Source organism: Peromyscus leucopus, chromosome 8b (genome assembly GCF_004664715.2).
Source record: "Peromyscus leucopus breed LL Stock chromosome 8b, UCI_PerLeu_2.1, whole genome shotgun sequence".
Taxonomy (NCBI): Eukaryota; Metazoa; Chordata; class Mammalia; order Rodentia; family Cricetidae; genus Peromyscus; species Peromyscus leucopus.
The window spans coordinates 37,471,598-37,493,150 of NC_051086.1; the positions used below are offsets into that span (position 1 = coordinate 37,471,598).

The 21,553-nt window shown below is 53.6% G+C and overlaps 2 protein-coding genes across 12 annotated transcripts in view; one reads left to right on the forward strand and one right to left on the reverse strand.

Moving 5' to 3' along the window:
- The first annotated feature begins 2,291 nt into the window (after positions 1 to 2,291).
- Gpx3 (glutathione peroxidase 3) lies at positions 2,292 to 10,922 on the forward strand. Its single transcript, XM_028880032.2, has 5 exons — positions 2,292 to 2,470; positions 6,919 to 7,072; positions 8,878 to 8,995; positions 9,365 to 9,464; positions 9,954 to 10,922. Exons 1-5 carry the CDS (start codon positions 2,384 to 2,386, stop codon positions 10,173 to 10,175), a joined length of 681 nt encoding a protein of 226 aa, XP_028735865.1. The 5' UTR covers positions 2,292 to 2,383; the 3' UTR covers positions 10,176 to 10,922.
- A 414-nt stretch (positions 10,923 to 11,336) lies between these two features.
- Positions 11,337 to 21,553, reverse strand: part of Tnip1 (TNFAIP3 interacting protein 1) — a 52,082-nt gene continuing 41,865 nt past the window's right edge. For 10 of the 11 annotated variants that reach the window (XM_028880027.2, XM_037201405.1, XM_028880022.2 and 7 more), the window contains 7 exons: positions 20,354 to 20,482; positions 18,573 to 18,704; positions 18,101 to 18,226; positions 17,599 to 17,664; positions 17,145 to 17,339; positions 15,809 to 15,899; positions 11,337 to 11,984 (listed from right to left, as the gene is read on the reverse strand). In XM_028880027.2, coding sequence (XP_028735860.1) covers positions 11,953 to 11,984; positions 15,809 to 15,899; positions 17,145 to 17,339; positions 17,599 to 17,664; positions 18,101 to 18,226; positions 18,573 to 18,704; positions 20,354 to 20,482 — 771 coding nt within the window. In that variant the 3' untranslated portion in view covers positions 11,337 to 11,952. Of the gene's footprint in view, positions 12,057 to 15,808; positions 15,900 to 17,144; positions 17,340 to 17,598; positions 17,665 to 18,100; positions 18,227 to 18,572; positions 18,705 to 20,353; positions 20,483 to 21,553 lie in introns of all 11 variants that reach the window. The other variant, XM_028880029.2, reaches the window with a different exon arrangement.

Consider the following 21,553-nt stretch of genomic DNA (forward strand, 5'->3'; position numbering starts at 1 on the left):
ATTTTTGTGGGGGAGGGGTAATTCATTTTTCTTTTGTTCTTGAAACAGGGTCTCACTGTATAGTGCAATTGAGACTGGCCTTGAACTTGCTACCTACCACCCCAGCCTCCTTAGTTACCATAGCCACCTCAGGATCCCTGGGATTCATGCCTCCTCTGTGTAGACTGTAGAAAGCAGTTTGCTTTCTTATACATGCAAGGACTACCTGCCCAGGGGTCGAACCACCCACAGCTGGTTGGATCCTTCTACAATCATCAATCAGGAAAATGTCCCACAAGCCAGATGGTGGTGGCGCACGCCTTTAATGCCAGCACTGGGGAGGCAGAGCCAGGCGGATCTCTGTGAGTTCGAGGCCAGCCTGGTCTACAGAGTGAGTTCCAGGAAAGGCTCCAAAGCTACACAGAGAAACCCTGTCTCGAAAAACCAAAAAAAAGAAAAAGCCCAACAGACTTGCCCACCAGCCAATCTGATGGAGGCAGTCCTCAGCTGAGCTCCCTCTTCCTAGATGACCCCAGTTCAGATCAAGTTGACAAAAATAAAATACAAACAAAAACCACCCAGTCCAGGCAGCACACTTACTAAATGCAGTCATTCAAAGCCCAGAGTGTGAGGGTTGTAGTTCATGCTAGACCGTACAGAACAAAGGAAACAGAGCATCATGGACTAGAGACTGGTCTCGGGACCTTCTTTGCCATGAAGTTGCTGTGGGAATTTTCATAAAAGACTCCAGTGTCGCTAGGCCTCAGGGACTTGAGGTGACATTAATTGAGAACCTATTGTGTCACCCACAGTCACATGCCTCCATGTGTTATAAGGGTTTTCTGGTTCCAAGTTCTTTCTACTTCAACACAATGAGTTTAGTCTCTCTCTCTCTCTCTCTCTCTCTCTCTCTCTCTCTCTCTCTCTCTCTCTCTCCCTCCCTCTACCATCTATCTATCTATCTATCTATCTATCCATCCATCTATCTGTCATCTATCTGTCTGTCTGTCATCTATTATTGTGCTGGAGGTCAGTGGGCAACTTCAGAAATTGGCTCCTTCCTTCCCCACTTGGTTCTGTAGACTAAACTCAAGCCATTAGGGCTTGCACAGCAAAGGCTTTTATCTACTGAGCCATCTCTCCAGCCCCACCATGAGGTTTGAGGAAAGCTTTATGAATGCAGCAAACACCTTCCAAATTCCACGGGTCACATTAACTTCCTGAATCATCATAAAAACATAGTACCTCCAGGCATTTCTGGGTCAGGAAATTTCTAGAAGGCACCCAATCCTAGGACTCATTGACCAAGACTGAGGTCAGGTGCCTTAGAATCCATTTTGCAAGGTGTCTGAAGACAGAGGCTCAGCAGATGCCTTAGAGACTACATCATAGTGGTTCTGATGTGCAGCCCTAGGAATCTACTCCCTGTCGCAGGGATCTATCCTAACCGCTCCCCAGTCCACTGGGGTAGCAAGGCAGTAAGCACCGATTCTCTATTGCAGTCTGATTAAGCCTGAAAGCCCCTATCCAGAGCTGCCTGGCCTGACCTTATACGAAAGCACAAATGAATTTAATGATTGATTCAACAAATATTATACACCTGTTGTATACCCTCAGAGATTCAGGGGCTAGGTCCACCACATAGAAGCTCACCGTTCAGTCAGAGCCAGTGCCTGAGAGATCATTTACCAATTCCATCATTACAGTTGGGGAAACAGAGGCTCAAAGGGGGGAAATAATGAGTTTAGGACCACAGGGATGAACACATAGTTTTTATGTGCTAATTAAAAGGGGGAGGGAGATATATTTTCTGGTCCCCACCCACCTGAGTTGTTATCCATAACTTAACCAAAGAGAAGGCTGAATTCAAAACCCATCTCATCCACACATTCCACTCGTTTGCTAGGCATTTATTGGACCTATGACCTCATGCATTCTGGTCAAGCACTAAACCACTGAGCTACATCCTCCATTTGACATGGGCCCCCACTCTGTAGCTACTGCTGGTCTTGAACCTGCACAATCCTCCTTTGGATTCTGGGATTACACATTGCTTCTTCTACACTAAATGGGTCCATACCCAGGGCAGGGTCCCTGGGTTTTAGAGGTTGGGCAAAGAGCTGCGTCCTGGGTGCTGTCTGGAGCCCCGGCCGCGCCCATTTCTACTGGCAGCTGACTCCCTTCTCTCCCTCCTAAGCTTGGTGTCACTGGCGCCCCGGGCCTGGGGAGAGGAGGAAAATGGGGGCGGGAACGTCTCGTCCTTGAAATCCCAGCCACCTTGCCATTGGCTAGGAAGACCCCGGCTTAGCTGCGGATTGGCTACCGAGGAGGGCTTGAAAGGTGGCTGAGCGCCTCGGACACCTCAGACGGACGGTGGCCATCCCGAGACGCGCTCCAGCCCGCCATGGCCCGGTTCCTTCGGGCTTCCTGCCTTCTGTCCCTGCTCCTGGCCGGGTTCGTTCCGCCGGGCCGGGGACAAGAGAAGTCCAAGGTGAGTGAGCCTCCAGGGCGCAAGTGTTTACTGCGCCCAGGTGTCCACTGTGCCGCTGGGAGAGCCACCGCCTCCCCAGAGGCACCGGATGCCCCCAACCGCGCCCTGACGCGGGGACCCCACTCTGCGACCCCCGGTCTCTGCGCCCTTCCATCAAACCCAGACCCGCGTTCTTCAGCGGGCAGAAGGAACCCGGGAGGACAGTCTTTCCTGAGTTCCTATGTTCTCCCCCGTCATCTCGGGGTTGCCCTGCCACATTCAGTTACCTGGGACCGACTTTCCCATTCAACAGCGGGTTTTGGAGAGGGTGTGGGTTCCACTCCCACCCTCCCCCACCAGGCAGCAGGAGAGTGCAGCTGGTGGCCATCCTGAAAAATTGCTGGGGGCGGGGGTTCGGGGGGGGGGCGGGCTGAAAGCTTGGAAGCACATCTCTTTCTGGGCCTCAGTTTCTCCATTAGCAGGGCATAGCTGGAGAGGAGAGAGAATGGTTGGAAGGTTATGGAACCCTCTAGCTGCCCTATCTGTTCACAGCCCACTGGCCAGCCACGGAGCAAACACGGTAGCTAGAGAAGCCAACCCAGGCCAGGCAGAGTCTTCTGGAGCTCCGTCTATGCCATGTGGCACCCTGAGCCGGAGTCGGGATGGGGAGGCTGAAGGCAGATGACCCGGAATGCTTATCTCCTTGGTCAGGTCTGGGTGGGCTCTGCAGACCTCTCCTCTCCCTAGGGTGAGGAGGCAGAAAGCAGCAGAGGCAGACCCAAGGAAAGAGAGAGGTGTCTCCAACTTCTCTCGTCTCTCTGTCTCTGTCTCTGTCTCTGTCTCCCTCTCCCTAGCTTTGAGTTTCTGGGTTTCTAAAATCCTCTAGGTCTTCATTCTAAGATCTTGTAAGTCTACAACGCTGTTTCCAGATTCTGTCTACCTCTTAGAGAGCCCCAAGAGTGGTTCCTGTTTTTAAGGCCCTTTCTGCCCTCAGCTCCTTAGTCTAAACTGACGGGGTCCCCGAAAAGCCTTCATTTTCTCTCCAGCCCCATTCCTGATCACCAGCTCAGTAGGCATTTTCTAGGACAGAGACAGGACGGAGTTTAAGATTAGGGTGTGGAGTAGGGGTGGGGGTGGACTGGGGCACCAGCCCTGTGGCTTCAGTGTGGGAATAGCTTGGGGTGGGTTGAATCCTGTCCTAAGGAGGCTGCAGGTAAGCACACAGGCCCTGATACTCATCACAGCTATCCATGGAATCAGGGAGGGATGGGTGAGTGCAGAGAGAACAGAGAGAGGATGGTCTAGAAAAGTCTCAGGGTGAGATGTGATCTTATCTCACAACCAGCCGAGGCTTGTGGTTCATGACAGCCCAGGCATGCCCATCTGGTCTCCTGGGTCCTTAGAGTTCACATGCTACCGCTCTGGCTTCTGGAACTCAACAGCTTGCCTTGGCCCAACTTCAGGACAAGGGAACAGGGAGGGGACATGCACAGACCCAAGGTGGTGGCGCAGCCACAGGACGATGTCCTCTTGACTCAAAAGGAGGGGCAACAAGAGGGGAAGCACTCTGTCTGGTCCAGCTTACAGCTGCAAACGGCTTTGCAGAGCTGTGGACTAACAGCTGCTGACGTGGGATCCTAGTAACCGCTGGTTTCTAGGTGACTGCACAAGGCAGAGAGCATCATGGGACCAGAGGCTGACGTCAAGGCTGAAGGGCCTTAAGCGGCCCTGAATCCCACTCCATCTTATAGCAGACAGGCTGGAATCCTGAGAGGGGAGGGGTGGTCACACACTGCCAGAGGCACGGCTGGGCGCAGTTGCTGGTCTCTACCGCTCAGACCTGTCACGTTCACAACACCACACCAATGGGCGTGGGAAGATGGCAGCGGGGAGGGCATGGACCAGCAGTCCTGGGCAGCCAGGTGCCTGGTTCAGCGTCACCCCAGTTCCCCAGCTCTCAGCCCATTCCTGGTGTCCACTCAGTATTCTTTTCTGGTCCCCCTGGTGGAGGAACAGGACTTTGGGACTCTGGACCCAGAGGAAGGAAGGGGGCTTTTGTGGGAACTGAGCTGGTGAGTGCCATCCATGGTTCACTCACCACAGACTACCCTCCCAGCCTGGGCTCCCAGAATGAGCCCCATTCTCCTCCCCATAGAAAGCATGGCAGTTGTAGCTATTCATTTCTCCCCCCCCCCCGAAACAGGGTTTCTCTGTGTAGTTTTGGAGCCTGTCCTGGAGCTCGCTCTGTAGACCAGGCTGGCCTCGAACTCACAAGAGATCCGCCTGGCTCTGCCTCCCAAGTGCTGGGATTGAAGGCCTGCGCCGCCACTGCTACCCAGCTGCTATTCATTTCTTCGGGCAGCTAGCAAACACCTAAGGCGGCCCCTTACTCTGACGGAGGGGCCTCACAGGCTCCTGGCCCTTGCTGCAGAGAGAGCAAACTCCATGTCCGCTGGCCCAAGCCTGTGCTGACCTGCTAACAGTTTCTCAAATAATTTCAAGTGTTGGGGAGCTGACTCAGTGAGTAAAATCACTATCATGAAAGCAAGAGGCCCCGAGTTCAAATCTCCAGCATCCATGTAAAGTCAGCCCTGGCCACACGTGCTAACAACGGAGTGGGGGGGGGGCTTGTTAGGGGCAGAGACAGGTAAATCCAGGGGCTCACTGGCCAGCCTAGCCAAACACTGAGCACAAGCTGGAGAGGGCCAGCAACATAGCTCAGTGGGCCAGGATGCTTGTAGCCAAACTTGAGCCGAGTTTGAATCCTGGGACTCACATGGTGGGCATGCACTGACTTCTGCAAGTTGTCCCTTGATCTCCACATGGGTGCTGCGGCGTACATTCACAAATAAGTGGATAAATGTAACGAAATAATTTAATGGCGACAGCCTCACAGCTCTCTCCTTCGGCTTCTACGGGCACCCGCACAGCCAAATGAAGGAACCGAAACATGCGTTGAGAGGCAGAGGGGTTATCCTCTTAGACTGAAGCCCGAAGAATGAAAGCAGCTTGCTCACAGCCAGTGAAGACGGACCCTAATTCAGGGGCTCCCCAGGTTCCCTCCCATTGTTTCAAAGCTCCCATTATTCAGTCAACTCCTGGGACTCTCTCCTCACCACACCTGAGGTTCAGCATTTGGGTGGTGTGGGGCAACATGCAGGGAGGCAGCAGGGGTTGTACCCCGCTGTTTGTATTGTGTTGTTCTTATTGAGGCAGGGTGTCCCTATGTAGTCCAGGCTGGCCCTGAACTCTCCATCTCCTGCTTCTGCCTCAGGTGCTGGCATTACGGATGTTCGCCCCCAAGCCTGGTGCCGTTTGCCTCTCAGGGTCGAAGTGATCCTAGCTGGGGCTCCAGAAGCCTGGAGCAGGGCTAGCCAGCTTGGCACTCAGTCCGACACCCAGTAATGGTACCTGGAATATTAGACCCATGGAGAGCAGGGGCTTTGTACCACAGCCTGGAGAGCTGTTAGCTGTCAGGGATGACCCAGGAAAGGCAGCCAGGTTCACTGTTAATCAGGCCTGCAGCAACCCCATGACAGAGACACTCCACGGCATCCCACTAGGGAGGGGCCCCTGCCCTGCTGCCCGGAGGGCTCCTTCACCCAGTCTGCCCGAGGACCTTGCTTTGGCAGCAAGTTTTCCAGAACCAAAGGGAAGAGGGAGTGGTCTTCCTTTCCCATGTGGCCCTCCCACCTACTGAACCAATGACCTCCCCCGCTTCAATAGCAGCCCTGGGGGTTTGTTGTTGGGGGGTGGGGATAGGGCGACATTCTGCTGGCTGGCACTGGGTCCCTTTCCTTCTCTCAGGGTGAGGTGAAGTCTGGGATGGCACTGAGCTGGTGCAGGGCTGTAGTGGAACCTGGGTGCCCTGGGCTCCCCTCATTTTCCTGGAGTAGACCGTGGAGTGGCAGCTGGACAGACGGGAACGTGTATGGCTATCATCATACTGTTCATCTCTGCAGACTATTCTATCTCACACTGCAGCCTTGTGACACACCTTTCCATACTCCTGGATCCTGGTCTCCTATCCTTGCTTCCTCAAAGCTCATCTTTCCCGTCCTCCAGACTGGGAGACTCTGACTCGTTCTCAACATCCTGACACATCCTTTCTGTGCAGCGTCTCCCCCCCAGTTACCTAGCACAGGCACAGGCCTCTTTATATTTGCCTGGACTACTGCAGCAGTCACCCAACTCTGCCCCTCATCCCAACCCAACTGCCTATGAAATATGGAAGTGATTATCGCTAACCTCAGGGTTCCACAGCACTCAGTAAGTGCTTAATGCAAATACTGAGTGTTTATTAGCGTCTCACAGTTACAGGGGATGAGGAGTTAGGAGACTTGGTTTTAGTCCAGATCCAGGTTCTGCTGTCCTGGGTAAGTCATTCTCTCCCGTTGGGAGATGGAGAGATGTGTTTCCTAAGTGTCTCCACTCTAATGTTCCCTGGTGTCCATCTTTTTCTCTTCCAGGTGGACTGCCATGGAGGCATGAGTGGCACCATCTATGAATATGGGGCCCTTACCATCGACGGAGAGGAATACATTCCTTTTAAGCAATATGCCGGAAAATATGTCCTCTTTGTCAACGTAGCCAGTTACTGAGGTCTGACAGACCAATACCTTGGTAAGACCTCCCTTATGTCTTAATTTGCTGCTTAATTTGGGGCCGATCCTGTCACTTGGGTACACTTTATTTTTTAGAGATTTATTTTCTGTATACACATGCTCTATTTGCATGTGCAACTTTGTGCCAGAAGAGGGCATCAGATCCCACTATAGATGGTTGTGAGACACCATGTGGGTGCTGGAATTGAACTCAGGACCTCTGGAAGAGCAGGCAGTGCTCTTAACCACTGAGCCATCTCTCCTGTCCACTTGGGTATACTTTAATCCCATAGGGTACAAGGAGAAAGGGGTGATGGTGGCTGAGACCAAAGCCCATATCCCAGCTCCACTGTATTTCACATTTTCTGGAGATAATTATATAAGCCTGAGGTCTGATGGACGTATTCTGGGAAGTTCCCAGCTACCCTTCTTCACACACACACACACACACACACACACACACACACACACACACACACCCCACACTGCACCTCAGTTATCTTGGCCGCGAGCTTGCTTGCTTCCCTTGACTGAAGTAAGAGACCATGACTGCAGCTCACTGTGAGAACGCCTCCTCTCCCTTCAAGCCTCCACCTGTGCCCTTCTCTTGGTTCCACTCTGGAGAGTGGGTCCCACTGGCTTGGAGCCCTGGAGGGACTTGATAAGAAGAGGTATGGAGTGCTGGTAGCACCCAATAGTTCGAGTTCTTTTTTGTTTGTCTTTTGGAGACAGGATTTCTGTACATAGCCCTGGCTGTTTTGGAACTCAATCTATAGATCAGGCTGGTCTTAAACTCAGAGATCCACCTGCCTCAGTCTCCAAAACACTGGGATTAAAGGCACCGCCACCACACCAGTTCAACAGTTCATTCTTTTTTGTTGTTTTTCGAGACAGGGTCTCTCTCTGTAGCTTTGTGCCTTTCCTGGAACTCGCTTTGGAGACCAGGCTGGTCTCGAACTCACAGAGATCCGCCTGGCTCTGCCTCCCGAGTGCTGGGATTAAAGGCATGTGCCACCACTGCCCAGCCCAACAGTTCATTCTTAAGCAAACTTAAAAGTCTAGCTCAGCCCTCCTCTAACTCACTCTACAGGACAGGGCATCAAGGTCCAGCATGTGTAAACTAGGGCCACAAGGCTGGCGATGGCTGACCCCAGCACCTGCCTGGAGCTCATGTCTCCTTAAGTCAATGTCCTCTATCCTTTCTTCTCAGTGAGGACAGTCAGAAGCCCAAGGGAACAATCAAGTCAAAGCTTGATGGCTCTTGGGCAATGTTTTGAAGCCAAGCAGACCCTGTCTGGCACCGGTGAGGGAGTTCCTGGATTTGCAGAATCCGAAGCTCTGTACCCATGCTTTTGTCCTTTCTTTGAACAGCACAGTACATCTTTGAAGACATGGGCTGGGTGCTAGCACTACACCCAAGTGCAGGGGTGCTGAGGAAACTGGAGAGCTGGCCAGGGCCTCTCCTGGGTTCCTGAATTCCCAGATGGAAGGGATGTGAAACCTGTCCTCACCACCGCCCTAAGAAGTCCTTATAATCTGCCCAAGGCAAATGGAAGAGCCCTTAGCTGATTAAGCCAGGCACTGGCCCTATGACTACTGACGTGAGGAAGCACATTCCTGACTCTTCTCCCAAACCTCACTGTCCCCAGAACTGGAATCAGGACAGGACCTGAGTCTCAGCCTTGCCACTGACTCACTGGGTCACTCTGGGGAAATCCTCCCTCCTTTGGGCCTCAGAGGTTCCAGTGATCTGGAGGGAGGGTGGGTGGGGAGCAGGGTGATGAGGTGGGTTCTTCACCTGTTCTTTGCTCTCTCCCTGACAAGAACTGAATGCACTACAAGAAGAACTTGGGCCATTCGGCCTCGTCATTCTGGGCTTCCCCTGCAACCAATTTGGCAAACAGGAGCCGGGCGAGAACTCGGAGATCCTACCCAGTCTCAAGTGAGTTCTTGTGGTTGGAGATGGTGGGCCTCTATGGGGCAGAGGCGTGCGAGGGTGCAGAGGTTGTTGACTGTCTCCATGCCAGTCACTCAGTCACTCTGCTGCCCCATGCCCATCCCAGGATGGGGTTTAATGAAATGAGGGTGAGGGGATAGGAAACAGAAGGCCATGGGTAACTGGTTGGGAGTCCTGAGGCGTGTGAGGTGACGCACAAGAGACTGAGATGGCAAACACACACTGGGCCTGTCTGTGTCCAATAATGAGCTGCCACTGGGTAAGATTCCCAGCTCTCCTTCTCCCCTCAGTTCCTTGGCCTCACTTCTGAGTCACGTGGGGCTCCTTTGGACCCACCAAGTACATTCCTTGCAGGTATGTCCGGCCAGGTGGGGGCTTCGTCCCTAACTTCCAGCTCTTTGAGAAAGGAGATGTGAATGGGGAGAAGGAGCAGAAGTTCTACACCTTCCTGAAGGTGAGTGGGTCCTCTGGAGGACCTCCCCCCAGCTGCTCGGGCCACCCCACACCCTCAGCCCCTGGGAATGGGTGAGAGTGGGTCCTCTGGAGGACCTCCCCCCAGCTGCTCCGGGCCCACCCCACACACCTCAGCCCCTAGGAATGGGTGAGAGTGAGCCCTCTGGAGGACCTCCCCCCCAGCTGCTCGGGGCCACCCCACACACCTCAGCCCCTAGGAATGTCCTGGCATTGGTCTAGGACTCCCACGAGAGGGCTTGGCAGACCCTCTGGTCCCCCAGCCTGCGTACAGATAAGGCAGGACCCACAGGGGCATTCGAGGGGCCTACAACCTTCCAGTCACTGCAGAGATGGGCAGTCAAGTGTTCTAGCTCCCAAACTGGGGCCCTTCGTCAGCTTTCTCCCAGGAAGGCTGGGGTGTGTGTGTGTGTGTGTGGAGATGAGGAGGGGGCCTTGAGACAGGCTGACACCCCTCTCACTCCGACACTAGAACTCCTGTCCGCCTACTGCGGAGCTCCTGGGCTCACCTGGCCGCCTCTTTTGGGAACCCATGAAGATCCATGACATCCGCTGGAACTTTGAGAAGTTCCTGGTGGGGCCGGATGGCATACCTGTTATGCGCTGGTACCACCGGACCACAGTCAGCAACGTCAAGATGGACATCCTATCCTACATGCGGCGGCAGGCGGCCCTGGGGAACAGATGGAAGTAACTGCCGCTCCCCACCCCCACCCCGTCCATCATGCAAGGGCTGGAGAGGGGCTCTTCAGGAAGAACCCACATTCCCAATCATTCTACACACACCCCAGACCCCTTTCTTATTACGTAAGACAAGCCTGGCACAACTGTTGTGTCTGTGCCGCTGTGCACACGTGTGCCCGCTGTGCCAGTGTGTGCATGGCTACACAGCCGTGTACCTGCCTGCTTGATACCCAGGGATGGACATCCGTGCTCACAGCTTGGTACGGGGAACTATACACTTCTATTTTGTCCAGCTTTCTGTTCCAAATGAGCCCGGCGGAAACACCAGTGCTGGGTCCAATAGTCCTGCTCAAACCTGGACATCACCCTTGGGGCCAGCATCCCCGACATGCCCACACTTAAGTCCTCATACACATCTGGGTTCACTACACTGCCAGCCTCCTTCATCTTTCCTGAAGGGCCCTCCCGAGTCCCCAACCCCATCCCACAGTGTTCCTGAGAAGAGCCACGGCAACTGTGAGCGTAATGGCCATGTACCCCAAGTCAGGGGTGGTGTCTCCATGAAGGAGGGGCCCGAAGCCCTTGTGGGCGGGCCTCCCCCGAACCTGTTTGTGGGGCCAGCCCTTCGTGCATTCAGGCTCAGGCTCCCAGGCAGGGATACTCCCCCGCTCCTCTGGAGGACATGCTGTTCTCTCACTTTGTCCACTGGCACCTCACACCCCCGTCTGCCCAGTAAAGGCTTTTCTGCAGCAGCTCAGCTCACCTGTGTGGCGTCCTGGTATGGGAGGTGGGGACCGGGGAGGGAGACAGAGAGGGTGAGGAAGGAGAAAGAGATGAAGTGTGCGGGGCGTGCTTCTATTTAGGCCCATACTGCAGCCCTTGCCCAGCTACTGGAGTCTATAACCAAGTTCACATCAGCTCAGTCTTACCTGCCTTTCCCAGGGCATTGAGGGCTCAGAGAGTGTCACTTCTGAAGGGCCGAACTAAGGCTCGCCCCAGCCCCAAGACCTCTGATTCCCTGCCAGGATCTTCCCTCCACCCTTGGGTGCCTCTAAGATGTTAGCTAACATTCCCAGGGGTATGCAGGAAAGGAATGCTGAAGGAGGGACCGGAACCAGAAACACAGCCTCCCACGGGCTGTGAGGGCATGAAAAAATTACCAGTCACAAAATGTTGATCCTCAAGTTGGATTTATGTCCAAGATTTGTGCAAACAGCTGCCTAGCAACAGACAGCTACCTTAATACAGACCTCTGGTGCCATAAACATCTAACTGCGGTGGCTGAGGGCCGCTTCAAGGCTGGGGCCCTTCAGACACGGCTGGGGTGGCCTTCGTCCCAGATCACGGTGACATCATAACATCCCATCGTTCTCTTCTGCTGGAGAGAAGCCCCCTCCCATAACTCCTCACAGAGGGGTAAGGAGGGGGTATGGGGCAGGTCCTGTCGCTGAGCTTGAAGCAAAAATTACACACGCACGCACATGAACTGGGTGTGGTCTCTGGAGAGCCTGGAACAAATGCTTCAAGGTTCTGAGAGGAAGGGGTCTTGGTTGCACCCAACTCTCAGGATGAACAGCCGGTGGCCTCAGCAAAAGAGGGCAGGTCAAAGCCAGGGGAGGCCCCCTTGTCTTGGCAAGAGGCAGCATCCAGAAGAACTGGTAGAGACCTCCTGGGTAGAGTCTCCCTAGTCTTGTAAACAGTTCGAGGTGAGGCTTGTGACGTGGGCCGCCTGCTCATCCCAGCCTCTGCTCAGCCAAGGCTCGGGCCACACAACATGCACATGGCCTCTAGTTTCTCGGCAATCTGAGGTCAGCTGGCTCTGCAAGATGAAGGTGGAGCCAAATGACCCAATGCAGTCTCACTGAGGCCCCTCAGCCACTTTTTGCAGACTCTAAATAAACAAAAGTTTTGAAGCTTTAAGATCATGTGGTCTGGTCAGCCTCACAGTCTCACACAGACACCAACTCAGGCTTCCTCACCAGAGTAAACAACAGCTAGTTATTGAATGCTACTGAGTGCCAGGATGTCTCAGGCATTCATCATGTGACCTGCACCCAGCCCCGAGGGGCAGGTCATCTGTTAGCCCTGCAACGGGAGGGAACTAGGACAAAGTCACACAAGCTTGCCCCACGCCCTCAGTCCGTCCATCTCCAAATCCCACAAGTACGTACCAGAAGAGGTCCAGCCCTGTCTACCACGCCACCCTCTGCCACTCACTAAAGCAGCCCCAAAGGACTTCAAGACCCTCTGGGGAAATGACCAGCCGGCCCAATCCCTCCTTCCAGGCACCAAGTTCTCCAGCTTCACCCCAGTCTTCTGTCTGCGGCCTCTGCTTGCACTAGCTCCTCACAGAGCTGGCTTCATTTCTGCACAAGGATGGACATGGCCTCCCTAGTGTATGCACGCACTTCTCACGATGGCCTTCCCAGAGTCCCACAGGGTTACGGGGAATGCAGAGAGCGAGGTCCCAAGTCCCTGACTAGCTTGTAGCTCCAGGTGCTTTAACCTCTTCAGTGGCACACTCTGTGGCCAGATGGAGTTTTCCAAAGGCCCATCTGGCCATGTCACTGTGTTTTACAACATCGCAGGACTCCACACTACTCTCAGGATTCAGACCGACCCTCCTACCACACTCTGCAAAGGCCCCACACCTGGGGACCTCTGACATCTTCACCCCACCTTGCTCCCAGCTCTCACACCTCTTGAGATGGTAAATCAGCCACTTTCCTTCACTCCTATTAAAATGCCACGACTTGGATCTTAAATGTTTTCCAAGAGGCACATTTAAGACCTTAGTCACCAGCTAGCCCACGGTGCTCTCAGGGTAGGACAGTTAGGAGGTAGGGCCCCATGGGGGAAATCAAAGTCAGCGGGCAAGCGCCCTTGAAGGGGATGCTGGGACTCCGGCCCTTTCTTGTTTCCTGGTGAACAGGCCTACTCTGCTATATACTCCTACTACGGGAGAGAGGCCATGCCCAAAATGACAGAGCCAAGTAACTATGGGCTGAAACCTCTGAGATTCTAAGTCAAAAAACATCTTTCCTTTGTGTAAGCTGATTATCTTGAGGGTTTGGGCCAAGGGATGGAAAGCTGAGTAATACAGAAAATTGCCCACCAAGCAAGCTGCCAACCAAGGAACTTGCTGACCAAGAGAGGGATCAGTCATCATGGAGTCTGTGATGCAGTTCAGAGACCCAGATACCACCTAGATGGCTATAACCAAGACTAAATGGGCAATTGTAGTGAGGATTCAGAAAGCTCGATACTGACCGCTGTGTGGGCAGTGAGGCCAGGCTCATGACATTTTGGCTAGACATGAAGATCCTTCTGGAAATCTGGCCATTTGTGTTACACTCTAGCAAGAACCCGTCTGTTTTGTCCATGCCCTGACACTTGTGTGAGGTGGAGTTTTAAGTAACAATCGGGTGGACTAAATGTCCAGGTCACACAACGTTCTTTCTGGCAGTGTCCTGGCTACTGCTGACTGCTTTCAGCTAGATTTTCTCTAAGAACAGGAGCAAAGGCAGAGCAGATTAAAATTACTGTAGCTTGACTGGAAAACCAGCATCAAGCTTCTTAAAAAGAAGCAATTTGGGGTGGAGAGATGGCTCTTTGTTAAAAGCACATACTACCACATCAGGTGGCTCAGTCACCTGTAACCCCAGCTCAAGGGGATCTGATAACTGACTTTCATAGGCGCTAGCACTCACATGCACATACCTATATACACATAATTAAAAATAATAAATCTAACAAAAAAGCAGCAAAGCTTTGCCAAGAAACAGTCAGAAAGATGTATTGAGGGTATCTCTATAATAGGAAGACCCCATCTTGGTAGTGACTTCCATCCATAATCCCAGCACTTGGGAGGTGGAGGCAGGAGGATTACCGCAAGTCTGAGTCCAATTTGGTTTATTACACAGTCCCAGGCCAGAAGGCCTAGACAGGTAAACTCTGGTTTGAGACGAGAGCACCAGTGTGCCTTCAGGTGGGGCTACCTAGAGAACTACTTTCAAATTTCTTTGCCATGTTCAGGTCCAACATACTCAGACTCTTGACCACTGCAGCCGTGACTCAAGCAGGCTCTGGCATAGCTCTAATTGGCAGTAGATGTTGGCATTTGTCCACATGATGGTAGTTTGGCAGTGTGCACAATGCCAAGTGTTATGGGGTCATGGCTTCCACCCAGATTTCAAAGGAAGGGCTGGGGTCAGGCAGTATGTGTGGCAGGATCCAAGTCCCAGCAGGCAACCCCAGGCAGGGTGGTAGGTGAAGCTGTGATGATGATGTCTAAGCTGTACTGGAGACCCCAGGAAGTTAAAGATGCCAGGAGTGTAGAATGTGGACCAGCAGGGAGCGAAGGGCAGCAGGCACAGCCAGCTAAGGTGACAGACAGCACAGCCCAGAGCTATGGAGTGCTTGTTTGCTTTTCTGGGTTTTAGTGTTCCTTCGGTCTACTCCTCCTTGTTTATGACTCTCTCTCTCCCTTCTGAAACAGGGATATTTACTCTATGCCTGGCCCAACACTGTATACTAGAGCATGAAACATCCTCTTTGGATTTTTGTTTTGTTTTGAGATAGGGTCATAGCCCAGGCTAGCCTCAAACCTGTTATGTAGTCAAGGATGACCTTGAACTCCTGATCCTCTGGCCTCCACCTCCCAAGTGATGGGAATATAGTGTGTGCCACCATATCTATCTTCTTTGTTTCTGCAGGTGCTCACAGATGAGGCTGCCTTGAGCCTTAGAGACTGGGCTTTTAAGCAATGCCAGAAAAGTCAAGATCATGGGGACTCTGGAGATTGCCCACGTGCACTATGCATTGTGAGATGGACACAAGCCTCAGGAGCCAGAGGCAGAATGGCCCCAAATGCTTTCGTCACCAGCCTGTGGGTCTCTGGGGGTGGTGGACCTTTAGGAGGTGGGGGGCAGTGTGGTCATTACAAGTACAGCCCTGCAGAGGATACAGGGCCTCCCAGCTCCTTCTTTCTATTTTTGCTTCCTGGCCATCAGGAGGGAAAGAGACCACCTCTGGTGTGTTCTCCTGCCATGATGCACTGGACAGCCATCGGCTCAAAGTGATGGGACCAGGGACTTTCACAGTGAAATCTGTGAAACCTTGAGCCAAAACTGAATCTTCCCTCCTTGGAAGCTGAGTGTCTCAGGCATTTTGTCCCAGACACAGAAAGCTGAGTAATATGTGAGGTCTTTGTGGCTGTCCTTTTTCTCTGCAGGAATATCCTCTGCCCCTATGGCTTCTCAGCTAGGATGTCACGGTCTCCACAAAACTCCCCTGGCCCTGCTCCAGGTCGGGCCCCTTGACCTCTCTCATAGAAACTTGCTCTTCTGGGCACTCGAGTGCAACCCGTCTGTTTACGTGAGTACTGAATTCATTTCTGCTCGCCTCACTAGGACAGGAACACGCCTGCTTCCACTTTTGAGCAGTGCTAGCTCCCAGCACAGTACGAGAAAGCGAACGTGCGCTCCTTCCAATCATTTCTAATTGCAGTCCACATCTTTCCTCTCTCAGTACCGTTTCAGGAAGCTGGGCCTCCATGTTACCAAGCTCACAAAATACCAACATCTGCAAACTGGGTCAATGTCTGTGGGTGAATGTCCTTTCTACCAGGGGACTCACACTCACCTGCTTCTGAAGGCCTGTCGGGGGGCGGGTCCATCACTTGGGAGGTCGGATTTTGGATCCCTGCACAGGGTGGACGCCAGGGGTACTCCGGCTGCAACAGATGGGTGCTTAAGAACTCACAAATGAACCAGGCATGGAGGCACACACCTTTAATCCCAGCACTGTAGAGGCAGGTAGATTTCTGAGTTCAAGACCAGCCTCATCTACAAAGCTAAGGCTATACAGAAAAATCCCGTCTCAGAAAACTAAAACTATGCCAAATCAAACAAACAAACTAACTAACTAACCCCCACACCCCAAGGGGGGAAATAAAAAGAAAGAAAGGAGGAATCCACAACCACGTTCCAGAGCCGCAGCAGGAGCCTCAGCCACAACAGTCCTAAATGCATAGGAACAAAGTACCAAACCCTAAGGGTACATGTCACTCGGCTGAAAAAATGGCCAAGTGCAGCTCTGAGTCCATGCCTCCTCCCCTCTCTTGTTTTTTGAGATAGAGTCTCGCCAGGCGGTGGTGGCGCACGCCTTTAATCCCAGCACTTGGGAGGCAGAGCCAGGTGGATCTCTGTGAGTTCCAGGCCAGCCTGGGCTACAGAGCAAGATCCAGGAAAGGCACAAAGCTACACAGAGAAACCCTGTCTTGAAAAACAAAAAACCAAAAAAAAAAAAAAAAAAAAAAAAAAAGAGAAAGAAAAGTCTGACTCTGTAGCCCAGGTTAGCCTCTATCTCACTGTGTTGTCCAGGCTGGCTTCAAGCTTGTGGGCAGGTTTTTTCCCTCAGCTGTGCTGGGGTTGCCTGAGCTAGCCCAGCTTGACAACCTCTCAAGGCCACCACTGCTGAAGTGTGCACAGGGGGGAAGCTAGACAGGAGGCCGGACAGGAGCCACTGGACCTGCTGGGGGGGGGGGGGCCGCGCACACCTGAAGAGGCTGTGCAGAGACGCAGAGACGGCAGAGGAGGGGAGGGGACAGCAACGCTGGGGGTGGGAGAAAGAGGAGGGGGGGGAGGCGAACTAAGAGGAGGAAAGAAGGGAACCTCGGTGACGTCAGCCCTGACTCCACTGAAGGTGATGGATGGAGTGCAGAGCCAACTCGGATGCCCAGCTGGGGGCACGATGGCAGTCCTTCCGATTCTGTACTCCTACCCGGCCTTCTCCCTTTGACACTGGGCAGCTAGGGACGGCAGAGTCTTGACCCCAGGGAGAGCAGCCCAGGGCCAGGCCCGGACACCTGCCCACAACCACCCCGTCTCTGAGAAACCGCCGGGACAGCAGGTTCCCACCCCCTCGCTTGGCCTTCCTTTCTAGATAGAATCTGCAGGAAGGAGGGACACAGACTCACCATAACGAAGAGGCGAGAGCTGGGGAGTGGGGTCGGGTGTTCCATGGGCATGGGGGGCGGAGGGTAGCGGATCTGGGTCCAGTCCTTGTAGGCGTGCTGGGGCACCATGGCTGCTGGCATGGGAGGGTAGACATAGGGGTAGGCCCCGCAGAGGTGCTCAGGGTGGGGTTCCACGTGGTAGCGCTCTCCTGAGGCCTGCAAGAAAGGCTTGTATCTGCCTCTGGCCTGGCACCCACCTCGTTGCCCCGTAGCTGGAATCTTAGTTCTCAAAGGGCAAGGGAGGCTGGGACACAGGCAGGACTGGGGACCTGGTCACGGATGACTGATAATGACAGTTAGTGAGGACTATTCTGTTGGCACTTAACCGGCAGACGTCAGCAATCTTCCCCTTGGGACCCCACTCCCTGAAGGTGGTCAAGACAGTGCACGCTGCCTACTCCCTCCAGCTGCTCACCTTCGCTTTCCTCTTCTGCTGTTTGAGGGCTTCTCTGGCCTTCTCCTCATCTTTGAGTGCTTTGAGCTGGGGGAGAGAGGGAGGCATGACGGTTCATCGGCAGGTGTGGGCCCAACGCCTCACCACCCTGAGGGCGGATGGCTGAGGCCCAGGGGACCACTCAAGCATGGGAAGTTCCAGAAAGGGCACTAAGGGGCCCCGCAGAAGCTGGGCTGTTAGCTGTGGGCCCCCTACTCCTCCTGGTGGCCTGAACACAGGTCAGGAGGGCAGTCAAGTGCTCCCCCGCTAGCGTCCTCTCAGTCTCCCGTTAACTTTGCTCCTCTGGGCATCAACACCGATGGAGAGTCGGAGCTAGAACGCCACAGTTAGACCATGACACTGCACAAAGTTCAGAGGACAGGGGCCGGCAGGGGTCAAAGGAGAGCAGTGGCAGCAGAGCTGGAGGGAGCCCAGGAGGTCCCCAGGGTCCTCGAACCCGGTAAGGCCAGGGCGGTGCTCTCACCTGGACATTGGTCAGGGTGACCTGAGCCTGTAGCTTCTCCACCTGCTTCTTCAGCTCTTCCTTCTCTTCATTCATGCGCTCACGGTCACTCCGTTCCCTCTGGAAGTCCTCCTCAAAGATCTTGACCTGGAGGGGATCGGGAGGTGAGGGGTCAGGGCAGCCTCTGGAAGCTGCACTGCTCAGGCCCGGACTCCAGGCTTCTCGCTGGGCTGTCGGGGAAGAGCTGGAGACACTGGAGATTGGAGGAGGCATCTCGAGCCCCAAATCCCACTTCTCTAGAGGAAGTCAGTCTGCGTTCTTCTGTCTCATACTCCGGACTCTGAGACAGGACTTTATTTGAACAAAGGGATCACTGACTTGGTGTTAAAAAGGAGAACCGTGACGGCCAGGCCCACAGAGAAGGGACAGCAGAGCCAGCCTGGGGAGGGCTGGCTGGCTAGTTCCCAGGGTGCACCAGCTCTCCGGGCCTCACCTGTTGTTTCAGCAGCTCATTTTGAGTCACTAGCTCCTGCTTCCTCAGGTGGCCCCCAGCCCCTTCTGGGCTCCCAAAAGCTGGAGGTGGAGAGGATGGCGAGGCCTGGATGCTGAGGGCCTCCTCCAGGGCCTGGGGTCAGGAGAGAAGAGACAGGGTCGTGAGCAGGCCTCCCTGGAAGGCAGACCCCTCTGAAGACCACTCCTGGAGAGCCTTTCTGATAACACAGTGACTCTAGGTGTAACTGCAGCAGCAGTGGTCCTTCACTGCCCAGCAGCTGTACCTGGGCCACGGCACTGAAGCCTCTTCGTCATCCCACGGGGTAAAGGCTAGGCCCTCACGCCCACTTTACACATGTGAAAACTGAGGCCCAGAGACCCACTGTGACTTGGCTGAGTGTCCTGGGTTGGTTTTTCGTCAACATGACACAAGCCAGAGTCATCTGAGGACAGGAAACTTCAATTGAGAAACTGTCCCCACAAAACTGGCCTATAGGCAAAGCCTTTTTTGAGGTATTTTCTTGCTTGGTGATTGATGGGGGAGGGCTCATCTCACTGTGGGTGGGGCCACCCCTGGGCTGGTAGTCCTGGAGTGTACACTAAAGCAGGCTGAGTAAGCCACGAGGAGCAAGTCCGTGCTCCTCCATGGTTTCTGCTTCAGTTCTTGCTTCCAGATTCCCTGACTTCCCTCAGTAATGGACTAGGACCTGAAAGTTATAAATGAAATAAATTCTTTCCTCCCAAGTCACTTTTGGTCATGGTGATTTATCACAGCAACAGAAACCCTAATGGAGACTGCTGAGGATTTCTGTTGCTGAGGAAAACTGCAAATGGAGACAGTTAATGAGTGAACACAAGGACTTCAACCTAGCCTCTCCGTGCTCTTAACCTGCAGGTTAACCTGAGCTCTTCATGTACGAAGACCTTCTCTGAACAGGCCTGGCTCAACTTTTCATATCCAAGACCTAGAAAGAAGTCGTAGCTCTCCATGAGAAGCTGCATCGTCTGACAGGTTCTTCAGGATTCTCAGCCTCAGCACCCCACCTTGTCTCTAGTCACATGAGCCTGGACTGCATTTTCCACTTAGTTTCTATTTTACCTACCAACCCTGAAGATCAGACAAAGCTGGGCTGGGCTGGGCTGGGGAGTCCAGAGGCGGAAGATCTCTGAGTTCGAGGCCAGCCTGGTCTACAGAGTGAGTTCCAGGACAGCCAGGGCTACACGGAGCGAGCCTCTCTCGAAAAACCAAAACCCAACAAAACAGCAAAGTGCCCTCAGTCACCCGCGCCCTCTCATTCTTTCTTGTCCACAGGATCCTCCCTGGACTTCAGTCCCTAGACATCAGGGACTCTCAGTGACAGGTCTCTTACATTGCCTTCAACAAGTTTGTGTGTGTGTATGCATGAGCAGGACAACCCACCAGCAGGGTGAGAAAACAGCTGTTGCTACCCCAGGACCATAAAATGGAGCCACCAAAAAGAGACAGTTTTGCTGATCAAGTGACATTCAAGCTTGGGTAGGCCAGGCAGTGTCAGGGGATAGAGGCCCTCCCTCAGGAGGCCACCATGTACAAAGGCTACATGGGAGGCAGGAGTGAGTCTAGACTCCCATTGGGGCTGGGTCACCCAGAGTGTGTGGGGGCAGGGAAGACAAGAACTGGGCCTCTAACCCACTGAAAAGGGGCCACCTCTCCTGAACTGGGGGTGCCGGCAGAAGGGTGGGTGGGCCGTGCAGCTGAGCTCACCATAGCCTTCCCCTGTGGGAACGTGTCTCAGTGCCCACCTTATTGAGCCGCTGGATCTCCTTTTCCTGGTACTCTCGATGCCGGGTGAGTGGGCTCAGCTGGTCCTGCAGGTACTTGACCTTCTGGCGTAATTCCTTGGCCTCCACGGCCAGCTGCTCCTTGCCAGTCTGCAGAGAGCACAGGGTTGGTAAACAGGGACTCTCCCAGGAGGCCTGGACTGCCTGACCCCCACCCTGGCTCTCCTGCCCTCAGCCCATCTCAGTGCTTTCTGCACGTAACCTGGGGAGAGGCTGGTGTCTTTGAGAGGCCATTTGTCCTGCTCTCGAGGAAGAGAAGCCTGGTAGAATGTAAGGCCCTCAACTCTGATGCTCGCTCCTGCAGAGACCAACTGCAGAGACCTCTGAAGCAAGCTTTCTAAATCCTAGGGCTAACTGGATCTTAACAAAAGTCACAGAGGGACCTCATGAGAGCTGTGAGTCCCCAAATTGGGTGTAAAATGTTATCTGTGAAACTCAGGAGTAAAGTCCCTGTCTCCACCAGATTCTCAAAGAATGAAGAATACCTCAACCCCTTAAGGACCTCAAGCTTCTAAGAATAGAAGAGACCACGCTCAAAGACATAAACAGAACAGAAGGAGGCCCTCCAGAGTAGAGCACAGAGACCTGGAAGCTTCCAGGCTTCTGATCACACAGTCACAGCTGGAATGCAGCAGGGCATCAAGGCCCTTTGCTCAACGGGAAACCAATGCGTGTGCGTGCGTGTGCGTGCATGTGCGGTGACTTCCTGCAGACCACACAGGGAGCTAGGGCAGAATTCAAGGGCCTCATGTCTAATCCATTCCCATCAAAGGAAGGGCTTCCTCACTTCTGACATTTATTTATTTATTGTCTGTGTGTGGGTACTCATATATGGAGGTCGGATGACAACTCGTGAGTCGGTTCTCCTTCTACCACATGGGCTCGGCAAGTACTCTATCCATTCGGCCATCTCACCGGCCCAAATATACGTCCTGACTGGGAATCAAACTGGGCTGTAGGGTGACAGCAAACGCTGTTCACCAGGCCAGGAAATGGACTGTTTACTTTTCCAGGGGCCGAGTTTCGTGCTTGCTAAGCAGCTGTCCTACCCCTGAGCTATGGCCCCAACTCCTCAGCCCCTGACTTTTGTTATTTTTATATTTCAAGACGTGGTCTTACTCAATTGCCTAGGCAAGCTTTAACTCATTCTGTAGCCCAGGG